Raw genomic sequence first — 27217 nt, forward strand, 5'->3', positions numbered from 1 at the left:
GCATTGTCTACATTGGCAACTGAACAAGAAAACTTTTCTTTCAGAGATGTTACCTCCCACCCCCGTAAGACAAAAGTTTGCTGACGAAAAGTGCTGGTATGAACAGCGCTTTGTCAGCAGGAGCTCTCTCCTGCCGACAAAGCTACCGCCATTTGTTGGGGGTGGAAGTTTTTTGTCGGTGGGAGAGCTCTTTTCTGCCAACAAACAGCTACACTGTGCGCCTTGTAGTGGCACTGCTGTGTTGCTACAAGGTGTGTAATATAGACAAAGCCTTAGTTAAGTGAAAGCTGAGAAATTGAGGGGAAGGGATTTTTAATGATTCAAAACTTTATTTTTTGACTATTAAAACCTATTTAACTTCAGTGACCAACACTTTGGAAAAGGACATCATTGTTAAAAATCTAAAACTCCCGCAGTTACAGAACGAGAGCTCACAAACATGCTCTGAGACATCCAATAGGTCCTCCAGCAAAATTGGCTTATGTGGGGTTGGGAGTGAAGCATTTTTCATGTATCATAAAGAAACAAAGGTGTCATCTCATTAAAAGTTTTTGAAGTTTTAGAGGTGGTCTGCAGGAAGGCGAGCTGGCAACTTCAAATACTAGCAGATGCTCTAATATTGCTCCAGTAGTCAATGTGAAGGTGTGTTGTTCATCTGACATAGACCCTTGGTTATTTTGTTCTGGTTTATCTTCAGATCTCATTAGTTGATCTGAATTTTTAAAAACTTCTTTTGTTTTTTTCTTCTAGATTTTGGATCCCTCTTTGATCTGGAACACGATTTGCCAGATGAACTAATCAGCTCCACAGATTTGGGACTTACCAACGGTGGTGACATTAATCAGCTGCAAACCAGTCTTGGCATGGCACAAGATGCTGCATCTAAACATAAGCAGCTGTCTGAACTGCTGCGGGCTGGTAGTTCCCCAAACCTCAATATGGGGGTTGGGGGACCAGGCCAAGGCATGGCAAGTCAAACCCAACAGAACAGTCCTGGAATGGGAATCTTAAACAGCATGGTTAAAAGCCCCATGGCACAGGCAGGGTTGACGTCTCCAAATATGGGGATGGGTACAAGTGGACCAAATCAAGGTCCTTCAGCCCAGTCAACTGCAGGAATGATGCCCGCAGTAAATAGTCCAGTTAATCAGCCTGGCATGGGAATGAACACAGGGATGAATGCTGGCATGAATCCTTCGATGCTGGCTGCAGGCAATGGACAGGGGATGATGCAAGGGCAAGTCATGAACGGTTCAATTGGAGCAGGAAGAGGGCGACCCAACATGCCATATCCAAATCCAGGAATAGGTAATGCTGGTAACTTGTTGGCTGAGACACTGCAGCAAGGTTCTCCCCAGATGGGAGGACAGACAGGACTGAGAGGGCCACAACCTGGAGCAATGAACAAGGTAGGAAAAGCTTGGTTACTTTACTTATTCCATGTGGTAACTTTGACATTTATAAGAACTAGGGTAGAAAACTCATTGTTGACTGTCTTCAAAACCCCTATTATAAGGGAACACTTCCTTCTAGATAATTTGGTGCAAAAGAATTTTTGGCATTAGAGGCATTCAAAGGAGTTATATAAAGGTGAGAATTACAGAACTTATAAGAAGGTACATTCATTAGAGACATGTACCAATATTGCTGGATGAAGGTGTCTGTTACTTTTTTAAAAAGTGTTAATTTTTTACATTGTCATCACTACCACTGTAAATTAAACTAAAGATTCTCTGATGTATTTTGATCTGAGAATGTAGATTTTATTCCCGTCCATAAATAAGTTCCTTGGTGGAACAAGTGGGTTTGAGACCTTTTTATTAAACATTGACTTAAATTTCTATGGACCCATATTGGAATTCTTACTGGGTAAGTGTTAGACCTGTCCAGTTTGATATAAAATTTGGACGACTCATTCCAAGGTGAGGGAATAAACTGGAAAGCAGGAAAAAAAAGAATAGAAAACATTTTTGGTAAATGGGGAGGAAATGAGTTTTTAATACTGAGACGAGGAAAAGAGTAAAAAGGAGTTGTACTGGGCCGTTTTGACAATGGAAATGATATGGCGTGACAGAGTTGAAACTACAAATAGGCATTTCCCTTCTCCTCAGAAATATTCTGACCTGGAATATTTTTCCAAGCTTTGGGTTCAACTCTAAAATCAGAAGTCAGAACAATCAGTCAACTATTATGCAATTTCCATCCAGAGTGAATTATATCATGGCTTGGTCAAAGAGGGAAAGTTATTCTAAAAAACACTTCAAAGAGAGATTTATTCAGATGCTGTAATCAAAATGAAAATTTTGGAAGCTTATTGGGTTGGGATGCTTTTCTCCAGCCACCTTATTCCATAAAAAGCACCCTTAAACTTTAATAAAATAAAAATAATTAAAAAAATGAAACCCCAAACTTAGAATATTAGTCTGTAATGTGGACTAGATCGTAACTAGTTTTAATAAAATGGTCTGAAATAATTGTCTTATGAATATCCTAAGAAATAAACTTCACCCTGTGAGCTTCATGTAGTAGTAAATACGGTAGATACCCAGTAGGTGGAAGCATATCTTAACAGTGAGCTGTCCTTTGACTGTTGATTTTTAATATTAATCTTGTAGACTAAGATCACTTGGACTGTTTGGTAAACATGACCATTACAAAAGGGTGTGGGTTGCAATATATAGTTCAAATGGTGCTGTAAAAAGGAAATTAAACAATTGTTCAATGTAACTGAAATTTCTCTGTGTGTAGAGTTAGAAGCATATCAAAACAACTATACAGAAAGGAATTTTGATGCATTGTTCTCTGTAGTCCAATGTGGAATCTTATTTCAAGTTAAAAATTGACACTGACTAATTTCAAGACTAATACATTGCAGTTCAAGATGGATTTTAATTACTAGATTTAAGTATCAAAAGTTGATCAAATTTCAAAACATCTGTTTAATTTGGAGAAAATCTTTCCTAAGATTGCAAGGTCAGTCTTTGAATTGATGTAGTTAACTTACACTGTCCCCAACCTGTTTCGACCTAAGCCCTGAAGTGTGCTTTGCGGATCTGAATAAGGAGGGAAAGCATTTCAGATTTGATCTAGTTGCTTGCTTTTGGGGATTTCAAATCAAATACATCAGTGCAGTATGTGAGTGCTTTTAATTTGCTAACTGAGTTGATACAAATATATTTTCTATAGGGTTTAACATGGAGAGAGAAACCTTAGCTATAAAGATACATGAAATTTGTTTGAGCCTATGTTTCAATGTCTTATTTGATTGTAATATACGTTGCTCATAAAGTAGCTGAACTGCATGATGAGAAGGAACAGTCTGAAATGGAGGCTGAAATTCCAGAATGTCTTCATTTGGTTTAGTTGTTGGCAGGGAGCCGATGTTTCACTACTTACAGTGGAGTTAGCAGAAGCTAATAACAGTAATATCTCTGACCATTGTGTATCTCCACCCATCTGCCCTCATCATTCCTACCTCCAAATCTTCAAAAAATAGATGGAAAAGGAAATTAAACATAATTGTTAAATATAACTTTTTATTGGCTGTTTAAAAATATTTTGGTAAATTACAGTGGTAGAGTTTTTCTAACCTGGGAGCCTGGATTTACTAATGTGTAGTGGCTCTTCAGTTTGGGTAGCAGAAATAGTTGTATTTATGCTTTGAAGGCCTATTGTTGCTCTATGGAGTTAGTGAAACATTTCCTCTGTGATGTTTAACTGGTGATGTAGTGGATCTGGGGTGTGCCTAAGAGGAGCCAGCAGAACTTGGGAAGTGGGAAGGGAACTAGCACAGGGTGTGCATTGCCTGAGTGTGCCTGCTGCTAGCTGTGTTCGATTTAGGTGTAAGGTGGGAGTCGAAGTTCACCTATTCTTGCAACAGGAATTTGAAGGCCATCTGTTCTGTTTATACCTACTGAGACTGTTTCAAATGTAAGCATTTTAAGGACATTTTCAAGTTAAAATTTTAATTTTGATGGATTGTGTTGATGTATGAAGGATTTTTAAAAATACAGGAAATAGGTAAAATTTTATTCATTTGTACTACATAAGTCCTGCAACTTACGTTAGGTGCATAAATCCAGAATTCTTCAGTTCAGCAAATGCCCCACTTTGTAAAAGTCCATATACTTGTTTTGCAAGGTAGTATCTTCATGTCTGCATCAAACTTATTTCTAAATAAATACCCTGGTTTCAGTATGAAGAGGAAACTTTTTTACCAAGGGTCCGTGATATTGAATATGCAGGGTGCCGGCTTTGCAATCCTGTGGAAGAAAGCCTGGCACACCCTTCATGACAGACAAATTTGTTTTAAAAATTTTCCTGAGCTGAACTTAATTGCGTGTTATTACCAAGCTTGTTGGGATGCTTATTTGGAGATAGGATTGTATGCTTGGAACAGAATTGCTCTAAATTTACAGAGGATTATCCTTTTTGATAGCTACCTGGACTTTATCTTCATGACCAAAGGTTTGGTCTCACCTCCTGAATAAAGTTGGGCTTAGGAGTAAGGTGGTTATTTGAGTCTTATTTGTCTTTAGGAGCCTAGATATACCAGCCTTGAATTGGACAAGTTTCCAATTGGTATTTTATAAATTTACAAGTCAAATAATATCTACACTATCACAACTCCATCAGCCCTGAGCCAGTTAATCGTCAACAAAATACTCCTTTTATTCTGCCTCTTTGGCTGTTTAGCAGCTTGCTGTTAGTACCTTCTGGTTACTATCATGTTGCCTGCTCTGCTCATGTTCTTATTCAGAGTGGGAAGGTGTTTCATAGACAAATATGATAATTTGTGTATTTCTTTGGTGGTGGTTGCACTCTGCTGTCCTGCGTGCCCCAAATCTGAAGGCCAAGTCATGTCAGCCATTCGAAGTAAAATATTTTTAATTTCTGTTCAAAGAAATTTTTCTCCTAGTATGAAAAGGAGATGAAAGACTAGTCAGTCCTGGTACATCATGGACACCGATTAGAACGCTTCATTTGTGTGTAAAGCTTACATCTGTTGGAAATATTTTTAAATAGTTGTGGTTGAGTAGTCCTCAAATCATCTGATTCAATACATAATTTTAGGAGTATACAAAGCTCAGAAGTTAGGCTGTTTAAAAACATGGGGCAAACTTGTTCAGATCACTTTGTAAAAATCTAGATTTGGTTTATGTTAGAGGATGGTAACTTGGCTTGGTCCCTACCTTACCAACAAACAAAACTTTTAAAAGGTAGAATTCCAGTTGTAACTGAATGAAGTAAAGATACTCTTAATTTTGTAGAAAGAACATATTTTTTTTCCCTCACAACTTAAATGCATCCCAACTGAAATTATGCCAAAGCACCTTTATTAGAGTCCTGCAGGTAACGTAATTTTAAAATGACTTGAGTCTTATGAACTGTGGTGTCCAAAGCTGGAAGAAGGGGAAAGATGAATTATTATAGCAGATATGGAACTTCTAAAGTTGGTGCAGTTAAGGGACATAATAGAAATATTCTTCTCATTGGCATCTTAAACCACACTTTTAGGGGTGATATTTTGGCCATAATATTGCTATGCCCTCTTAAATAGCTGCTGTTTTCTATCCCAAAATGTGGATACTTCAGTAGTGGGTGGATTGATGTGTGAAGTGCTTGCAGATGAAGGGTGCCTTTATGATTGTATGTTGATCCAATTAAAGAATGAAAATTCACTCTTAGATGGGTGTGTAACTCCTTCCCCCTCCCCCCCCCCGGGTAGGGGAGGAAAAAAATCTGGCTAATAGTCTGCTTTCCCAAGCAGTATCAGAGGTAGGCAGGCGTTCATGTGGGAGCGTTGGAACTCTGGAGACCCTTGCTTTTACTGCAGCCAGTAGGCTCTTAGGCTCGGTAGGACAGAACCTCTTCTAGCAGGCACTGGTGAGGTAGTGTTATCATTTATTAGGCATTGTCATAAATATAAAGGGAAGGGTAAACTCCTTTAAATCCCTCCTGGCCAGAGGAATAACCCTTTCACCTGTAAAGGGTTAAGAGGCTAAGATAACCTCGCTGGCACCTGACCAAAATGACCAATGAGGAGACCAGATACTTTCAAAGCGGGGGGGGGGAGAGAAACAAAGGTTCTCTCTGTCTGTGTGATGCTTTTGCTGGGACCAGAGCAGGAATGCAGGTCAGAACTCCTGTAAAGAGTTAGTAAGCAATCTTGTTAGATATGCGTTAAATTCTGTCTTGTTTAAATGGCTGATAAAATAAGTTGTGCTGAATAGAATGTATATTCCTGTTTTTGTGTCTTTTTGTAACTTAAGGTTTTGCCGAGAGGGATTTTCTGTTTTAAATCTGATTACCCTGTAAGGTATTTACCATCCTGATTTTACAGAGGTGATTCTTTTTCTTTAATTAAAATTCTCTTTTAAGAACCTGATTGCTTTTTCATTGTTCTTAAGATCCAAGGGTTTGGGTCTGTGTTCACTTATGCGAATAGGTGAGGATTTTTATCAAGCCTTCCCCAGGAAAGGGTGTGTAGTGCTTAGGGGGATATTTTTTTTGTGGGGGAGACGTTTCCAAGTGGTCATTTCCCCTGTTCTTTGTGTAACACTTTGGTGGTGGCAGCGTTTAACCTAAGCTGGTAAGAATAAGCTTAGGGGGTCTTCCATGCAGGTCCCCAGATCTGTACCCTAGAGTTCAGAGTGGGGAAGGAACCTTGACATGGTGGCAGAGTGGTGGGATTAATTTGAAATCATTTTGAGATTTTTTTTTTTTTTGAATCAGAAGCACAGAAGGATTTTAAAAGATTTTGAAGAGTTTTGTAAAAGGGGACAAAGCAACAAGCATAACAAAAGGGATTTGTCTTTTGTGAGCTGGAGTTTCTCTATCTAAAGGCAGGGTAGTTAACCTTCTGTGGGGAAATTCACAAGTCTTCACAGACCTGAAGTTTTTTTAGCTAAAAGCAACTAGAGGGTTTTTTTGTCTATTTGCCTGGAGACAAAGGTGTTAGGTTTTTTTTTTTAAAGGATTTTTCTGTAGGCTGACAATGACTATCAGAGAACATAGGTATCAGTTTACAGCACAACCTATTTTTTTGACAAGCCAAGTTTTTGTTTTTGTTTTTATTTCTAACTCTCGGGTGTAAAGTTAGTTAAAAACAGAGAGGCAAACATGATAGAGCCCGAGGCAGAAACAGCCAAAGAGGCTGCCCACAGGAGAACTATGGAGGCAGTGAAAGAGGCAGAAAAAAACCAAGAGGCTGCCCACAGGAGAGCTGTGGAGGCAGGAAAAAACCAAGAAGCTGTCCACTGGAGAGCTGCGGAGGCAAAGGAAAAAAATGGAGGAGAAGGAAAAAGAGAGGAAGCGTGAACTGGAGTTGGAGAAGGTAAGGGCTGAGTGGAATCTACTGAATAACCCTAACAATCCTTCCCCAACAATCCACAAATGGGAGCGACTATGTCCACAGTATGATGAATCCAGTGATATTGCTGAATATTTTCTCACCTTTGAGAGACTGTGCACTCTCCATAAAATTCCTGAAGCTCACAAGATGACTACATTGGTCGCAAAATTGACTGGAAGAGCTCTGGACATATTCAATAAGATGCCTGTTGATGAGGCTTCTGACTATAATAAGTTCAAGGATTTGGTTTTAAAGCAATTTCAAATTACTTCTGAAACATAGAGTAAAATTTCGAACCCTTAAGAGAGGGCCTGGACTAACTAATGTGGCTTATCTAAACAAGATGAAGGATCTGTTAGATAAATGGGTCAAAGGAAGGGGTGTCACTAGTTTTGATGGAATGTGTGATTTGATAGCTCAGGAGCAATTCCTGAATGTCTAAGGAGGAAATAAAACAGTGTTTATGGGATAAGGAAATGGACTCAGCAGAAAGTCTTGCTTCTTATGCTGATCGATACGAGCAGTCCCAGACCGCCAGAGAGGTGGGGCCAGCCAGAACAAAACAGGTGGAGGGAGGAGAGAGGAACAACCCTGGTTGCGGTTGGAGCAGATACCAGAAGGGACACCCTCAGACCACACCCTACTGCTGGGGGCAGCCCAAGGCCCCAACTACACACCAAGGAATACTCCAGACACCTTATCGTCCTGCCACACCGTTCTCCAGCAACCCACCTTGCCCCAGTGACCCGTCACCTGGACGATGTTTTAAATGCAACGAGCCGAGGCATGTAAAGGCCAACTGCCCCAAGAACCCCAACAGATTACAGTTCATTGCGCTGGAATCACACCAGAGGTCCTCAGGCCCAGAGACCCTCAGAGCGGAGGGAAACTTGAGTGTGGCGGGAAGAAGGTCACAGCGTGGAGGGACACCGGAGCACAAGTGTCGGCTATCCAGGCTTCCTTAGTGGACCCCAATTTAATCAACTCAGAGATCCAAGTGACAATTCAGCCCTTCAAGTCTAACTCTTTCAATTTGCCTACAGCCAAGTTGCCTGTCCAGTACAAGAGCTTGTCAGAAACGTGGACTTTTGCAGTCTTTGATTATCCCATCCCCATGCTGCTGGGGGAAGACTTGGCCAATCACGTGAAGCTAGCTGAGAGGGTGGGAATGGTCACCTGCAGCCAGACTAAGCAAGCTGTCACGCCTAGCTCTGTTCTGGAAACTTCTACCAGGACTCGGTCAGAGGTGATGGAACCAGACCCCATGCCAATGTCTGCAACAGCAGTAGTGGATCCAATCCCAGAGACCCAGACAGAGCCAGCCCCAGAACCGGAACTGGTGGAACAACCAGCACCTGAACCATTGCCAGCACTGAATCCAGTACTTGCAACCCCAACACCAGAGGGCCCCACCGAACCTGAACTGGCAGCAGCCAATAACCCTACACAAGAGGCTCAGCTGGAGCCTGAACCCCAGCAGAGAGCGGTTCACAGTCAACGGAAACAGCCCCATCCCCTACATCGCTTCCAGAGGGACCAAGCCTAGGTCCACAATCCAATGAGGAACTGATGTCTCCAGCATCAAGGGAACAGTTCCCAACCCAACAGGAAGCAGATGAAAGCCTCCGGAGAGCTTGGATGGTGGCACCGAGCAACCCACCGCCTCTCAGCTCTTCTAATCGATCCAGAGAATTAAAGGTTTGTCAGTTTACAGCTCGGGGAGGAGATGAGGCTGAGTGGCCTGAAGGTGTCCACCAGCACTTTTCCCTTCGTAGTAGAGTGGAAGAGGTGAACCTCTCCATGACCCTTGGGCGTATGCAGCGACAGCAGATCAAGCTGTGCACTAGCTACGCACTGACATTCTTAGCCACCCCAGGACTGAGTGAACAGGCATACCACTCTGTTGACACAGGTAATGCTCACCCGATTAAAGTCCCACCTTACCGGGTGTTTCCTCAAACTAAAACTGCTATAGATCGGGAGATCCAGGATATGCTACAGATGGGAGGTAATCTGCCCCTCTGGCAATGCATGGGCATCTCCAGTGGTTCTAGTTCCCAAACCAGATGGGGATATACGTTTCTGCGTGGACTACCGTAAGCTAAATGCTGTAACTCGCCCAGACAACTATCCAGTGCCATGCACAGATGAACTATTAGAGAAACTGGGACGGGTCCAGTTCATCTCTACCTTGGACTTAACCAAGGGGTACTGGCAGGTACCACTAGATGAATCCGCCAAGGAAAGATCAGCCTTTACCACACATGTTGGGCTGTATGAATTTAATGTACTCCCTTTTGGGCTGCGGAATGCACCGGCTACCTTCCAAAGACTTGTAGATGGTCTCCTAGGGGGATTAGGAGAATATGCAGTCTCCTACTTTGACGATGTGGCCATATTTTCGGATTCCTGGCAGAACACCTGGAACATCTACAAAAAGTCTTCAAGCGCATAAGGGAGACAGGACTAACTGTTAAGGCTAAGAAGTGTCAAATAGGCCTAAACAGAGTGACTTACCTTGGACACCAGGTGGGTCAAGGAACTATCAACCCCCTACAGGCCAAAGTGGATGCTCTCCAAAAATGGCCTGTCCCAAAGTCAAAGAAACAGGTCCAATCCTCCTTAGGCTTGGCCGGATATTACAGGCGATTTGTACTGCACTACAGCCAAATCGCTGCCCCACTGACAGACCTAACCAGAAAGAAACAGCCAGATGCCGTTCAGTGGACCGAAGAGTGTCAGAAGGCTTTTAACCAGCTTAAAGCAACGCTTATGTCTGACCCTGTGCTAAGGACCCCAGACTTTGACAAACTGTTCCTAGTAATCACAGATGCGTCCGAACATGGTGTGGGAGCAGTTTTAATGCAAGAAGGACCGGATCAGGAATTCCAACCTGTAGTGTTTCTCAGCAAGAAGCTGTCTGAGAGGGAAAGCAACTAGTCAGTCAGTGAAAAAGAATGTTATGCCATTGTCTATGCTCTGGAAAAGCTACACCTATACGTTTGGGGCCGGCGTTTCCACCTGCAGACCGACCATGCTGCGTTACAGTGGCTTCATACCGCCACGGGAAATAACAAAAAACTTATTCAGTGGAGGTTAGCTCTCCAAGATTTTGATTTTGACATCCAGCACATCTCAGGAGCTTCTAACAAAGTGGCTGATGCACTCTCCCATGAAAGTTTCCCAGAATCAGCTGGTTAAAATCGTCCTTGAGATGTGGAAAATATTGTTAGTCTTGGTAGTATGCATGTGTCTTATTAACTCTGTTTTCTCCTAGAGCTCCAGGAAGAAATCACAGTCAGCGTTCCACCCTATCTGTGATTTGGGGGGCATGTCATAAATATAAAGGGAAGGGTAAACTCCTTTAAATCCCTCCTGGCCAGAGGAATAACCCTTTCACCTGTAAAGGGTTAAGAAGCTAAGATAACCTCGCTGGCATGTGACCAAAATGACCAGTGAGGAGACAAGATACTTTCAAAGCTGGGGGAGGGGTGGGGAGAAACAAAGGTTCTCTCTGTCTGTGTGATGCTTTTGCTGGGACCAGAGCAGGAATGCAGGTCAGAACTCCTGTAAAGAGTTAGTAAGCAATCTTGTTAGATATGCGTTAAATTCTGTCTTGTTTAAATGGCTGATAAAATAAGTTGTGCTGAATGGAATGTATATTCCTGTTTTTGTGTCTTTTTGTAACTTAAGGTTTTGCCTAGAGAGATTCTCTGTTTTGAATCTGATTACCCTGTAAGGTATTTACTATCCTGATTTTACAGAGGTGATTCTTTTACTTTTTCTTTAATTAAAATTCTCTTTTAAGAACCTGATTGCTTTTTCATTGTTCTTAAGATCCAAGGGTTTGGGTCTGTGTTCACCTATGCAAATTGGTGAGGATTTTTATCAAGCCTTCCCCAGGAAAGGGTGTGTAGTGCTTAGGGGGATATTTTTTTTGTGGGGGAGACGTTTCCAAGTGGTCATTTCCCCTGTTCTTTGTGTAACACTTTGGTGGTGGCAGCGTTTAACCTAAGCTGGTAAGAATAAGCTTAGGGGGTCTTCCATGCAGGTCCCCACATCTGTACCCTAGAGTTCAGAGTGGGGAAGGAACCTTGACAGGCATCTACTACCAGAGGCTGATATGAAATATGAAGCGCAAGACTAGTGTCCAAGGTCAGCAGCCCAGGATAAAGAGTAAGGCTAAACATCTCATCAGAGTTTTGCCATTGATACTTGCTAGTTGGGTCTACTCATATTTTGTATTGGTCTTTCAGCATAACAGACTTAGTTACCTGTTTCCTTTAAATATAAAAGTTGTCATTCAGCATTTGTTTACAGAATTAGTTTTCCTTGGTATAATTCATCCATTATTAATAAGGATATAATTTTGTCATGGCGGTCACGGATTCCCTCACTTTAATGGACCTCCGTGACTTCTTTAGCTTCAACCCCTGCCAGAGTGGTGGCTGGTGGGGCTTGAGCAGTGGGCCGGTGGTCAGCCGCCAGGACTTGTGACAAAACTTTACCTTACTCATGAATAAATGGCCACAGAAGTTCACCAATATGCGAGTGTACTAGGGCATCTACTATAGCTACCACTGATGGAGGTGCTTTTGATGTTAGTACAGTGGTGGGAAATTAAGAAAAACGTGAGGGTAGACGGCTCCTTTCCCTGTCCATGCTTCCTTCTTTCCTTGCTGGCTGGCTGATGTCTACGTTTTCTGTGACTACAGCAGTGACAGCTGGTAGGAGGTAGCTGTGGTAGTCCTCATTTTCAGCTAGGTTTGTGGATTGTTTGAAGTGGTCCCTTGCTCTCAAGTTGGGAGGGAGACCACTCTGCCTTGCTGTGTCAGGTAACAGCACTTGGGCTTGGGTCCTGCTGGCAGGGCTGAGCAGTAAGAATTCTATAGCTCTGTAGCTGCTTAGCAGAGGCAAACAACAAGTAAAAGTTTGGTGCTCTAGTTCCCTTGGGTGGGGCAGAATAATGAGCAGTCTTTAGCCCACAGCCTCCTAGCTGGGTCTAGCAGTAACTAACAGTCTAAAGCTCTGGCTCTTTGGGCGGGGCAGAGCAGGGGACAGGCGTTTGCCTAAGCCTCCTGGCTAAGGTAGGCAGCCCACACACAGTCTAAAGCTCACTGTCTCCTGATGGGGACAAGCCAAGCACAGGCCTTCTGGCCTATGGGTGCAAAGACTGCCACCCCAGGGTTGGGGTTGGTAGTAAGGGGGGGTAGGAGGACCCCAGGCCATCCAACTACACCAGATCCCAGCCTAGGGCCAAAACAGTGGCGGACTGTTCCGCCACTGGGTCAGCAGGGATTCAGGCTGCAACATGCTGACCCCTGCTCCAGCTACAAAAGTGGACTAAAGTCTGGTTTCCCTGGTTGACTTCCAACTAGTCTGGAGACGGGGTTATGTAGTCCAAGCGTCCTCTGTTTCCTTAGGGTCTGTTGTGGATGGCAGTCCCGGCAACTCCTCTCCAAGGTCTGTCTCCTCTGGAGGTAGAGTGCTGCACTGCATGGGCTCGTCTGTGGCTCCTTCCGAGGCTCCTGCTCAACTGAGCTGCAGGTCCCTCCCTTTATACTTCCTGTCCTGCCTGTCTGGCGAGTGGGGGTGGGGCACGTCTGGCTCTGCCCACCAAAGGGAGGGTAGTGGTCCCTCGCTCTCAAGTCCGGAGGGAGTCTACTCCGCCTCACTAGTCTTCCATTGAAGAGCTTGGCTAGCTAGAGAAGTAACTAGAAACAAGAACAATGCAGTGCGGTTTCTCGATTATGGTAGTGCCTACTATGTGCAAACGTTTCAGAAGGCTGGTCCATATTCCAAGGAGTTTACAACCTAAGGAGCCTCTTAATCTCTAACCCTGCTTCTACTTAACTTTCATGAGCAGCCACACTACTGGTAACCACAAGGCACTCAGTAGTGCCTGCTGCACATGAAAGATTCCTATTTTAAGAGGCATCTGCTTCCCAGTGTGAAGTGGTAGTATTGGAGCTCCCTGTCTGCTCCCAGCAACTGTTGTTGCATCTGCCAAAGCAGACTTTTCGCTGCTGTCTTTTCCTGAGAAGGAGAGGGGATGCTTTTCCTGTGCCACTGCTACTCCTGGCTGAGAAGAAAGGACTCCAGAGTCTTCACCTCCTCTCCCAATCCTGGTGGCACCTTGCTGCTGCTTGCATCTTGGGGCAGGGAGGGAAAGCAACTCTGTCTATTTCTCTCCCCCTTATCTGTTCCTCTACAATGACTACCTGAGCTTAACTTTAAAACCTGTGACTTCATTTTCTCCCTATCCCTCTTTTACTATATCAGTTTTCCTCATTCAGTCTACTTCATTCACTTCCACATTTTTCTTCCTTCCTCATTCATTCCATAAATCACTTTTATTATATCTTCTCCCCTTCCTCCTCTTCGCTTTACCTCTTACTATGTCTCATTCTTCTCATCACATGGACTCTCTCCCCTGGTTTCCCTGTACATGTAACTTTTCTCACACAGTGAAAGTGAGAAAGAGGGTGTGTGAGATCAAGTGTGATTTACTCCTTCTCATAACACAAGAACTAGGGGTCACCAAATGGAATTAATAGGCAGCAGGTTTAAAACAAAAGCAAGTATTTCTTCACACAATGCACAGTTAACCTGTGGAACTCTTTGCCAGAGGCTGTTGTGAAGGCCAAGACTATAGCAGGGTTCAAAAAAGAACTAGATAAGTTCTTGGAGGATAGGTCCATCACTGGCTATTAGTCAGGATGGGCAGGGATGATATCCCTAGCCTCTGTTTGCCAGAAGCTGGGAATGGGCGACAGGGAATGGATCACTTGATGATTACCTGTTCGTTACCTCTGGGGCACCTGGCATTGGCCGCTGTCGGAAGATAGGATACTGGGCTAGATGGACCTTTGGTCTGACTTGCTATTGCTGTTCTTATGTTCTTATGAAATGGAAGAATGGGGGAGGAAAGTGAAAGGAGAGGAAAATATTATTGTGGGCTATGGCATGAATATGGAAAGTGTGGGAATGAGAGAATGAAGGTTTAGTAGGAATTAGGAGAGGAATTCAGTGAGAGGGAGAGAATGTAAAATTGCATTCATTGATTGATTTTTAAACTTAATCTCAAACAGTTTAGTGAAAATTAGAGGAAATAATTGTCTACAACCTCTCCAAAGGTCACTATCAACCGCTGTGTAGAGTTGCTAGAGAACTGCTGCTCTAAAAGACTGCAGCTATCTTGAAGGTGAATTCCTCCTGCCTCTCAAACGAATAAGCAGTGGGGACCATGATGAAAACAGCTCCAATGCAAAGCCCCAGTTTCAGTCCAGTAATGCAGGGGAAACTGGAATATTTTTGGTGAGGTTTGTAGCTGATGTTCTCAAGGTGAAGATGCCAGCCTGTGTGTGGTTGGTTTTGTTTTTGTTTTTTAGGCTGCAATGATGGGGAAATTTTCTGTCTAATTCTGGTTCGGTAATTTTTTATAGGTGCTGGATGAATGCTTGATCACTCCAAAACTGCTTTAAGACAGCACATGCTGGCTATGTATACGGGAAGCTGTTGGCTCCCATGATCAATCCTTTTTGTGTTTCCTATATCAAATCCACTGTTCTAATTTAAATGTAAAATACTAGAGATGTTCTGGATTGAAAGATTGCATGTGGCCTTCAAGTATGGATTGCTAATTCTTCATGGTTGTCCTGGGTGCCAGAGTGTACATGTGCTGTGTTTCTAGGGCTTCTCGAGACTGGCTTTCACAACCATAGATTGGTGAGATCCAGGCTTTGATCTGAGGGAATCTTAAGCTTTGGTTAAAAGTTTTTGTTTTGCCATTAAAGCACTGTGATGCAGTGTGAGTGCCTAAAGTTAGTTATCTAGGAGGTATGAATGCTGTTTGGAAGAGTCCTTTTTCTGTGAACTTGATATGAGGAATTACAAATTCAAGCTCATGGTCATCCTATTCCAGGATTCTTGGTTGATTAGGGATAAAAACTAGGTACTGTTCTGAAGGAGAATATTAACTTTTTCGACTGCCCTAGGACTTGTCTTCCTTGCAATGTGCAACACAAATATTTTGTATGAGATGATTCACATTCTTGCTTCTCAGAGAACAAGGTGCAGATCAAGCAGGCAAGGGGATTATTTTCAGTTTCTCTTCCATTCGCCAATAGATGGAAATGTTGAATTCCCTCCTACAATGGGGATCTTCAGTTTTGAAACTGGTGTGTTTTTTTTCACTCTTTCCAAGTCTCAAAGATGGGTAAGTGGTTCCTCTTTTCCCAGTGCAGCTTGCCTGTCCATGCCTTCTAGAAGCATGCTTAGTGAAATGTGGTGGTGATGGTATTCCTGCAAAATTTTGTCTTTGTGCTCTGAGGCAGAGATTTTCTCTGTGGGTTTTCTTCTTTAGGAGTTTTTCAGTCTTTTCCCTTTTCCAGCTTAGTCTTAGAAAAGCAAACTTGTTTATGCACACTTTGATGGAATGAAACTGTTAAGCAAGCTTCTCCTGAAAGCTGTTAAAAATTCCTCAAGTATGAATTAAATTGTTCCCAGCCTTCCATTTTTGCCAGATACTTGGGAAACTTCAGGTGTATTTCCCTGCAACTATCAGCTATACAAGAATTGTCAAACTCTTGTCTCTTTCAATTGGTCAGGACCAAGAGATTCTTCTTCTTTGAGTAGTGTCCCTATGGGTGCTCCACTATAGGTATATCTGTGCCCCTGCGCCTCTCATCAGAGATTTTTAGGTAGCAGTGTCCATTTAGCTTGCACATGCGCTCTCCCTCCCTTGTTCTCTGCCTCGAAGCTTTCTAGCCCTGTGTGGGGTGATCTCCATGTTTCATTATAGTTGATAGTGTTTTTAGTTTTATAGAGTTTGTTTATTTTTGTAGCATGCCGAGCTTCCATTTTTAATTTATTTTTTTTCTCCCTATTCTCCAACCCCCCCCCCCCACTTTTTGGGGATCACCCTGTGGAAGGGGTGTGCTTCGCTACCCCAGTTGTAAATGATGCCTCTCCTGTTACAGACGGACACTTCTGCCTCCCATCCTGCAGAAGTACATCTTCTGTCAGCAGTTGAAGGCTAGATCCTGAAAAAATTGAGTTAAAGTTGAAATTCCTCCTCATGGAGCATATTCTTAAACCAGCATTGGACCCCCAGTCCTGAATCCCCTCCGCGGCGAAGATCATCCCAGATCCTTCAAATCCTAGGGAGGGAGAGCCGAGGAGAAAATCTTCTGACTCCCCTCGCAAAGCTTCAAAAAAAAAAAAAAAAAGAGGGCTGCAAGTCTTCAAACTGATCTCCTGACCAGCCAGAGAGCCTGGCATGATTGGTCACTTTGGCACTGGTGGCTCTGAAACATGGTACCCAGAAGATACAGGGACCCTTGGACTGAAGGGCACAGGCTCTGAAGTGGTGGCACTGCCTGCCAAAGATAAGAGCAAAGACCGTACCGTCTTTGCAAAATTGGTACCACCAAAGAAATCCTTGGGCACCGACCGCCTCAAAGCAACCTTTGTTTGGACCACGATTCCCATAAAAGATCATCGGTACTGATGAATCAGCACCGATAGCCCCTGATGGTACTGATCCCAACGATACCTTCATGATCATGGAGATGCCAGAGTTCTCACTACTTGGTACTGGTATCAAGCATGTCCTGGTTACCAGAATCACCAGAGGCACTGGTGCATTCGCCTCCAGCTTCCCTATCAGCCCCACTGTATTCCAGCCGGGGTGACCAAAACAACAACCTCTCTCTGGCATCTCACCATGCCTCATAATTACAATAATCGGGACCTTCCCAATGACACCCACGCACTGATCCCCAACCCTCCTGATATGGCCACCTGTGGGTGCTGCCACCCATATCCTTTCCTCCTCCCCAGTGCCCATACTGAGATCCGTGGGCAGCCTACAGGCACCATACTACTTGGGCATCCAGTGTCTCCTACAGAAAGTCTACTAGGAGATCTCCTACAGTCTCTGTATCCAGAGCCCCAGAACGTCAGGAGGAAACCTTTAAGGAGCAGGAGGCCAGACTAGAAGAGGAGACTATACCCCCAGCAAATATCTCCATCTCCTCCTCACTTGATGAGGTGGTGATGTCCCATCCGCCATCACAGGCCAATGAGTTTAAGCTTTTTCAGTATCTCACTAAGAGGGTTGCTGATGCACTGAAAATCTCCCTTGAAGTGAAAGATACCCACCACAAATTCCTGGACATATTACACACCACCTCCTCTTCAAGAATTGTCCTCCCAGTCAATGAGCAGCTTTTAGATCCTGTCAGGATCATCTGGCAGACAAGAGCCTCCATTGCACTGACATGTAAAATGACCGAGAAGTAGTGTGTCCCCCCCCCCCCCCCCCCCCCAAAGAGGCGCACTCTTTTTATGCATCCTCAGTTTAACTTTATTGTCATGGATGTTGTTAATTTGCAAGGAAAGCACCACTACGCTAAATCAAACCCTTATGATAGAGCCTGGAAAAGGCTGGACTTATTTGGAAGGAAAGCATACTCCTCAGCAACTCTGCAATTCAGGATTTCAAGCTATTAAGTCTTAATGGTGAAGTATGAACACATAAATTATGGAAAACTCAGTGCCTTTATTGACCACTTGCCAGAAACACAACTAGAACAGTTTCAAGCAGTCATCCATGAGGGCCAGCTGGTAGTGAGAACAGAGCTACAGACAACAGCCTGCTCAGTTTTGATGGCAGTGGTAATGAGGTGGGCTTCATGGTTATACCTCTCAGGGCTGCCTAAGGAAGTACTGATGATGACTGAGGACTTCCCTTTTGAGAAAAAAGAAAAGGAGTACTTGTGGCACCTTAGAGACTAACCAATTTATTTGAGCATGAGCTTTCGTGAGCTACAGCCTTTTGAGGGCTCCAGACTCTTCACTGACGAGACTGATGTACAGCATCACCCTTTAAAGGATTCCAGAGCTACTCTGCACACTCTAGGAATGTACTCATTAGTTTACAACCATCTCGCAGAGTCTCTCCACCCCCACCTCTCCCCGAGACTAAAAACCACAGTGAAAGACCTAGAATGCAGAAGTGGAAACAGGCAGCCTCCCAATCTTCAACATCTCAGCCCTCAACCTCAAAGCACCAATTTTGAAGCCTTGCTCAAGACCCTGAGCAAGCACTCCTTATAACAGCTGCAACACACAGACCCTTCCACATCCCTTTGGCTATTGCCTAGCTTTCTTCCTCCAGCATTGGGAAAACATCACTTCTGACAAATGAGTCTTGGAGACCATTTCTAAGGGTTACTTTATCACAAGAGACTGTTATGCCAGGAAATAGCAGGTGATCTGTACCTAGGGGCCATAAAACCCCAGACCCTGTTCACCTCCAAGGCAAAGGCTTTTATTCCAAATATTTCCTGATCCCCAAGAGAAAAGGAGGTTGGAGACCCACATTAGATCAAAGAGCACTAAATAGATATGTGAAGGCACAAAGATTCAAGATGATCACACTAGCAGCAATTATTCCATCTCTAGAGCAGGGAGATTGGTTCTCTGCCCTTGACGTACAGTATGCCTATTTCTACATCTCAATCCTACCGTCCCACAGAAGAGTCCTTCAATTTACCTTTGGGCAGGACCACTACCAGTACAGAGTGCTTCCATTCAGTCTCTCACTGGCACCAAAGTATTCTCCAAGGTCCTCCGTTGTAGCAACGCATCTGTGAACACTGGATATCGTAATCTACCCGTCTCTGGATGACTGCCTTCTCAAGGCTCGTTCCTTCAAAGATTCCCTATGAGCCACCCAAAGGACATTTTTGTGCAACTGGGTCTACAACTCAATACCCAGAAATTGGCCTTGACTCCAGTAAAGGGTTTGGAGTTTATAGGGGTTGAACTCAACGCAGTTTAAGCAAGAGCATTCCTACTGCTGCACAGATTCAACACCCTGACCAGTCTCCTAGAGACAGTTCAGGCCAGCCCACAAATGTCAGTCAGAAATTGCCTTCATTTTCTCAGGCACATGGTGTCATGCATATTTTTGACATCTCACGTCCGATTACTTATGAGGTATCTACAGACATGGCTCAGATATGCTTAGAATCCAAACAAGGACAGGCTAAACAAGCTGCTGTTGATACCCTCCAGGGTCAGAAATGGTGGAAAGACCCATCCAATGTAAGTACAGGGATCATATTCACACAACCACCACTAGCACTGATTGTAACAGCAGATGCCTCTCTGATAGGCTGGGGAGCCCACCTAAACAATCGCAGAGTTCAGGACAAATGGTCCCCATGGAAGCTGTACTCTATATCAACCGTAGGCTTGTGAACACCTTCTCCCATTCATCAGGGATACTCACTCGAAAATCATGACAGACAAGACAGTGTGTATGTTTTACCTAAATTGCCAGAGGGATGCCAGATCACCCTCCCTTGCACAGAAGTGCTAAAACTCTGGAATTGGTGCATCCACCACAGTGTATTCATATCAGCCGCTTGCCTGCCAGGGGTACAAAATATAACAGCAGTCAGTCTCAGTGGTAATTTCTCACCCAACCATGAATGGGAAATGAACCCAAACAGTGCTCCACAATGTATTCAGTCATGCGGAACCTCAACAATACACTTGTTTGCTACTTACTAGAACAAGAAATGTCTCCTCTAGTGCTTCAGAGCCAGATTTGGGAAATAGTCCCTAGGTTGATCACAAACCGGGAAGAATTAGTAGGGGAAGCAAAAGTGGATGGGAACCTGGGAGGCAGTGACCATGAGATGGTCAAGTTCAGGATCCTGACACAAGGAAGAAAGGAGAGCAGCAGAATATGGACCCTGGACTTCAGAAAAGCAGACTTTGACAACCTCAGGGAACTGATGGGCAGGATCTCCTGGGAGAATAACATGAGGGGGAAAGGAGTCCAGGAGAGCTGGCTGTATTTTAAAGAATCCTTATTGAGGTTACAGGGACAAACCTTCCCGAAGTGTAGAAAGAATAGTAAATATGGCAGGCGACCAGCTTGGCTTAACAGTGAAATCCTTGCTGATCTTAAACACAAAAAAGAAGCTTACAAGAAGTGGAAGATTGGGCAAATGACGAGGGAAGAGTATAAAAATATTATTCGGGCACGCAGGAGTGAAATCAGGAAGGCCAAATCACAGCTGGAGGTGCAGTTAGCAAGAGATGTCAAGAGTAACAAGCAGGGTTTCTTCAAGTACGTTAGCAACAAGAAGAAAGTCAAGGAAAGTGTGGGCCCTTTACTGAATGAGGGAGGCAACCTAGTGACAGAGGATGTGGAAAAAGCTAATGTACTCAATGCTTTTTTTGCCTCTGTCTTCACAAACAAGGTCGGCTCCCAGACTACTGCACTGCGCAGCACAGCATGGGGAGAAGGTGACCAGCCCTCTGTGAAGAGAGAAGTGGTTTGGGACTATTTAGAAAAGCTGGACGAGCACAAGTCCATGGGGCCGGATACGCTGCATCTGAGAGTGCTAAAGGAGTTGGCGGATGTGACTGCAGAGCCATTGGCCATTATCTTTGAAAATTCATGGCGATTGGGGAAGGTCCTGGATGACTGGGAAAAGGCTAATGTAGTGCCCATCTTTAAAAAAGGGAAGGAGGAGGATCCTGGGAACTACAGGCCAGTCAGCCTCACCTCACTCCCTGGAAAAATCATAGAGCAGGTAGTCATGCCTGACTAATCTAATTGCCTTCTATGATGAGAACTGGCTCTGTGGATGAGGGGAAAGCAGTGGACGTATTGTTCCTTGACTTTAGCAAAGCTTTTGACACGGTCTCCCACAGTATTCTTGCCAGTAAGTTAAAGTAGTATGGGCTGGATGAATGGATTATAAGGTGGATAGAAAGCTGGCTAGATTGTCGGGCTCAATGGGTAGTGATCAATGGCTCCATGTCTAGTTGGGAGTCTGTATCAAGTGGAGTGCCCCAAGGGTCGGTCCTGGGGCCGGTTTTGTTCAATATCTTCATTAATGATCTGGAGGATGGCATGGATTGCACCCTCAGCAAGTTTTCAGATGACACTAAAGTGGGAGGAGAGGTAGATACACTGGAGGGTAGGGATAGGATACAGAGGGCCCTAGACAAATTAGAGGATTGGGCCAAAAGAAATCTGATGAGGTTCAACAAGGACAAGTGCAGAGTCCTGTACTTAGGACAGAAGAATCCCATGCATCGCTACAGGCTGGGGACCGAATGGCTAGGCAGCAGTTCTGCAGAAAAGGACCTAGGGGTTACAGTGGACGAGAAGCTGGATATGCGTCAACAGTGTGCGGTTGTTGCCAAGAAGGCTAGTGGCATTTTGGGCTGTATAAGTAGGGGCATTGCCAGCAGATCGAGGGACGTGATCGTTCCCCTCTATTCGACATTGGTGAGGCCTCATCTGGAGTACTGTGTCCAGTTTTGAGCCCCACACTACAAGAAAGATGTGGATAAATTGGAGAGAGGCCAGCGGAGGGCAACAAAATGATTAGGAGACTGGAACACATGAGTTATGAGGAGAGGCTGAGGGAACTGGGATTGTTTAGTCTGCAGAAGGGAAGAATGAGGGGGGATTTGATAGCTGCTTTCAACTACCTGAAAGGGGGTTCCAAAGAGGATGGCTCTAGATTGTTCTCAGTGAGAGCTGATGACAGAACAAGGAGTAATAGTCTCAAGTTGCAGTGAGGGAGGTTTAGGTTGGATATTAGGAAAAACGTTTTCACTAGGAGGGTAGTGAAACACTGGAATGCGTTACCTAGGGAGGTGGTGGAATCTCCTTCCTTAGAAGTTTTTAAGGTCAGGCTTGACAAAGTCCTGGCTGGGGTGATTAGTTGGGGATTGGTCCTGCTTTGAGCAGGGGGTTGGACTAGATGACCTTCTGAGGTCCCTTCCAACCCTGATATTCTATGATTTTATGATGCATGCTTTCTTCAATGGGGCAAAGAACTGCTATATGCCTTTTCTTCATTCCCTCTGATATCGAAGGTCCTATTAAAATTAAGGTGGGGAAAAAGCAAGCATTATATTGATGGTACCAACTGACTGAGACAGGTGTGCTACCCATACCTCCTTGTCCTCCAATTCTTCTTCAACCGGTTCCTCACCTACTCTCCCAAAATGACTGACGCATCCATCGCCCCAATTTACAGATCCTTTGGCTCCAGGCTTGGCTGCTTCATTGTTCCAACACACCAAGAGCTGCTGCTCTGAGGAGGTGAAAAGTGTTACTACTCAGTAGGAAATTGATGACTTGTTGCACTTACCTGCAAAAGTGGAAATTATTCTTAATTTAGTGCAATTCCAAACAAGTTGCTCAGACATCTTCCTCCCTCCCTTTGATCTTAGACTATATACTAGATGTCAAAAGGAGTTGGTCTCTCCCTTAGCTCACTCAAAGTACAGCTCATGGCCATGACAGCATACCACCAGTGGGTGGATGGATATTCGATATTCACCTATCCAACAACACAAAGATTCCTCAAGGGCATGGGAAACCACCTCCTCACACCAGATGCCCAATTCCAACATGGGACCCTAACTACACCACCCTTTGAACCTTGTTCTCTTCTACACCTGTCAATGAAGACAGCATTTCTAGTGGCCATCACCTCAGCATGACTAATAGGGGAAATAAGTGTTGATGGTGCACACGCTCTTCATGGTTCTCTTTAAAGACAAAATCACTCTGAGGCCTCACCCAAAGTTTCTCCCCAAGGTGGCCTTGTCCTTCCACATGAGCCTGCTCATTCATCTCCCCAACTTTTTCTCAGTCTCATTGTGACAACAGGGAGGCAATACTACATATGCTTGATGTTAGGAGAGCCATAACATTTTATTTGGACAGGTCAAGAGGGCTTTAGGGAATCTTCTAAACTCTTCCTCTCAATTGTGGACAGATCCAAGGGCTCCACAATATCAGCACAAAGGCTCTCCAAATGGGTCATGAATTGCATTAACTATTGTTGTCATGCCCATAACCTGCTACCTCCATCAGAAATTCACACACACTCCATGAGATCACTTTCCACCTTGGTTGCATTTATTAAAGATGTTCCCATCTCAGAAATATGCAGGGTAGAAACTTGGGCTTCTGCTCATACTTTCCCAGAACACTACGTAATTACTCGAGACTCAGCTTCTGATGCCATTTTCAGCTCCACTGTATCATCAAATATAGATTGCACTCTGAAGCCCCAGCCCTTCATGGTGGGGGAGAATGCTGTGAAGTCACCTACTGTGTGGCACCCATAGGGACACTACATGAAAAGGAGGAAGTTACTTACCTTGTGCAGTAACTATGGTTCCTTGAGATGTGTACCCCTATGGGTGCTCCATGACCCACCTTCCTCTCCTCCACTTCAGAGTTCTCAACCAGGGGCCCTGTGGTAGAGAAGGAACTGAGGGTGGTTTGCCTGCACAGGGCTAAATTAGCCTCTAGGAAGAGCATGAAGGAGGGAGAGCACGTGTGGGCCAAATGGACACTGCTACCTAAAATCTCCCATCAGAGGCGCAGATACAGTTGAGCATCCATAGAGAGAGACATCTCCGAGAACCATCATTACTGCACAAGGTAACTTCCTCTTCTCCAATACTAGCCAGAGAAGTTGTCCAGAAAGAATTCTTTGCAAGACAGTGAAGGTCTGCTGGCTTGGGCCTGTCTTCACCTGGGAGAAAGGATTAAGAATTTATTTTCAGTCTGGTCCGGTATCACTTCTAATAGATTTCAACTCCATTTTCCTTGGGATGATAGAAATTCTGGACCTGTTCATCTGTAACCATGTGCAAAACTGATTCCAGGATAGAGACCTGCTCATCTTCTAAACCAAAAACTAGCTCTGAGATTTATGTTCCATAGATCTCAAGGAGCTTTATATTTCCAGTGTGTCCCAGCTAACAACTAGTGTTTTGCATTCGGGAACAACGATAAGTTTTTCAGGTGATGACCTTTGGTTTGGAATCCTCTCCTCTCATGTTCAGATAGTTTATTTCAGGTACACAGCCATAGACAAGCGGGGATTCAGATCTACCACTATCTGATGTTGAAGGTGCAGTCATACAAGGTCACACTTTCCAGGCTGTTCATTGTTTTTAAAGTGTGGGATTTGCAATGAACCATCAAAGCTGCCATATCCCATCTCAGTAACTCTAAACCTATGAGCTTTCTGCATAACCACTCTGAGCCTCTTAATATTTCCCAAGGAAAAGCTTTATCAAATCAAGTCTTCATCGGGCTGTTCCTCAAGCATTCTACAAACATCAACAGACCAATGTCTTGAGCTGGTCAGCATGGTGGTGGTTTTTATGTAAACTGTTCCATGAACAGTGCTTCATCTTCACCTCTTCAGAACTTCTGATTACACTGGGTCTCTACTACATAAGAATATCTACCACCACTTGACAATCCCTTCAGATGTTTGATGGGTCCTTCATTGGTGGTGGTCACATTATCTCTTCCAGGGCAATCCTGTTGTGGTGACTGGCTTATATGGGACTCTGTGGCTCAGGATGAGTGATACAAAGATTTCTCCTCCACATTACATTTTGACTACCATCAGTAAGTTAGTCCTGCAGTCTTTACATAGTTATCTAAAATGATGGAAGAAAGAATATTCAGAAAGGAATATTAAAATAGCCAGTTAAGTCAGTCTTCACAACTTACGTGCGCACACCCACTATCACTACATCCTTGCAGTATGGGAACCTACTCCTGGATGAATGTAATACACAGAACAGGGTTCAAAGAAGGCAGTAGCAGCTGTCCAAATCCCAAGACAGGCCTGTAATGGTCTCAAAGCACTAAATTCATAGCCAACATACATACTGACAATGGACAACACACTTACCATGAGCTTATTTAAGAAAAAAAGAACAAAACCAAAAACCAGGACCACTCTGTATCTCTCTGCTCTTCTGACTGGAGAGGAACCACTTTTTGATATATCCCCCTTGAAACAAAGAGCATATATGCTTTTTGTACCAGAAGCAGACTGTCTCAAAAGATCAACAGAGTATAGCTTCCAATTAGATATTTTTGCTACTTGTCTAACAGTTTGGAAAGATGGAAATGGACCTATTTGCCTCTAAAATGAAGATTCGCTGCTACTTTGTCAGATAGAGACCTAGGGGCCAAGATGGAGGCTCTTTCTAATGTGACCTCCCCCCCCATATTCCCGCCACATAGTTTGTATTATGACAGGCATCCGTTCTGCACCCCAAACCAGACAAATGTCAGCTAGCTTCAAAGTATTTGGCAAGTATCTAAAGAGAGCTACTTGGATGATATCATACTGCTAACGTCAATTTAAACAAGTTGTCAAATATGTTCTAAGACTTTGGTGAGGTTTAGATACTGGTGAAAAGACCATGAATTTATTTATCGCTGTCAAAAGTGAATCGTGCCCTAGAATTAATTTGGAGAGCCCTAACTTGGGCATGTGAAGGCTGCTATGTTGTATGAGACAACATCTGCACTTCATCAAGTATTCTCTGTGCATCTGGCAAGAAGAATGTCTTTGCATCTGGGCTCTATAATACATCCTCTGCAAAAGGATATATTATAGAGACATAACCCTGGAATCTTACCTCCTACCAATTGCACTTGTGGTACACTTGATTGAACGCTGGAGAGAGGTCTTGTACTTGCAGTCCAGCCAGGTGGATTTCCTGGTGGTGGTGGGCACAACTGCCAGATAGGTGTCAGGCAGGAGCCCGATCTAGTCTTGGTATTGGGTATATATGAAACAGAAGATGTTTCTGACTGAACCACTATTTATCCCCCAAAATATCAAAAAAATATCCTTGTGTCTCTCACCTTCACACTGAGGAAAATTTTTGGTGTATGCTGGACATATATGGGGCTACCAGAGTCTACATTAAACTAAACTAGAGCCCCTAAATCATCTGTTAAAATTAAGATGGAGATCAGATGAAGAACTTCAGAGACTTAAAGGTAAAGACCTTTACTAATATGTTAAACCTTAGAATGTTTCTTTAATACTGTTGTAATGTCATGGGCAGAAGTCATATGCTTATGATCAAATGCATTATAGCCACATTCATCCATATTTCACCAAATTCTACAAAGTAAATATCCATTCCTCAGCCGATGGGATCTTTGGGTATTAATTGAGTGAATAGGAAAATTTTATCTGCTTACTTAGAAATGTCCTTCAGATAATATCACTATATCTAGACAGAGGATCACTCCGGCTTAAAATGAATACCAATTTTTATTCCATTATTTTTAAAGATCCATCATATGCACAGCAGTAGGTGAAACTGTTAACTAATGTGAGATTTTTGTATTATAAGGTTGGCTTTTCTCAGAGTTGGGTGAACTTATCTTGCCTGGTAGAAGTTCTCAAGTGGCCGGCTTTTCAGTAAGAGAGCCACTCCCCTTCTGCCAGTAATGGACAAGTCTGGTTCTGACCTAGAGATTGCATGCTGGCTGAAGAACCACTGTAATGGATCACTGAAAGCTATTACTTGAAAAAAAGAAGCCTTTAGATAAGCCACAGGTAATCTCAGGGCAGTAATTAAGTTGAGAAGCAAGTTGCTTTCACTCTGCAGCTTGAAAGAGCTCTGAACAGTAGAAGCAGCCTCTGCAGTTATTCACTCTAGGAAGAGGACCCAAGAACAGCCTGGAGAATAGTAATGGAGGAGACACAAACCTATCAGATGCCAATAAACTCTTTTATTGAATGGGGAAACGGAACAGCCAAAGGAGATTGAATGGCTTTAAATTGACTAAATACCTGCTAATCAGAGGCCAGTATATAAGATGGAGTTTCCAAATAGGTGTCCAGAATAATAGTATTCTGATACATATTTCAGCATCCTCTTTCCCATGTGTTACGGGATGGAAGGATGTTAACACCTCACCTGAATAGTGGTGAGAACTTTTTGTGCTGACCTTTATTGTATTTTTAG

At 43.7% G+C, this 27217-nt stretch overlaps 1 protein-coding gene across 3 annotated transcripts in view; it reads left to right on the forward strand.

Annotated features, from left to right (window-relative positions):
- EP300 (EP300 lysine acetyltransferase) overlaps positions 1-27217 on the forward strand; it is a 133182-nt gene that overhangs the window by 21841 nt on the left and 84124 nt on the right. For all 3 annotated transcript variants that reach the window (XM_048834977.2, XM_075124197.1, XM_048834982.2), the window contains exon 2: positions 751-1409. In XM_048834977.2, the coding sequence (XP_048690934.1) occupies positions 751-1409 (659 nt within the window). The remainder of the gene's footprint in view (positions 1-750; positions 1410-27217) is intronic.

Source organism: Caretta caretta, chromosome 1 (genome assembly GCF_965140235.1).
Source record: "Caretta caretta isolate rCarCar2 chromosome 1, rCarCar1.hap1, whole genome shotgun sequence".
Taxonomy (NCBI): Eukaryota; Metazoa; Chordata; order Testudines; family Cheloniidae; genus Caretta; species Caretta caretta.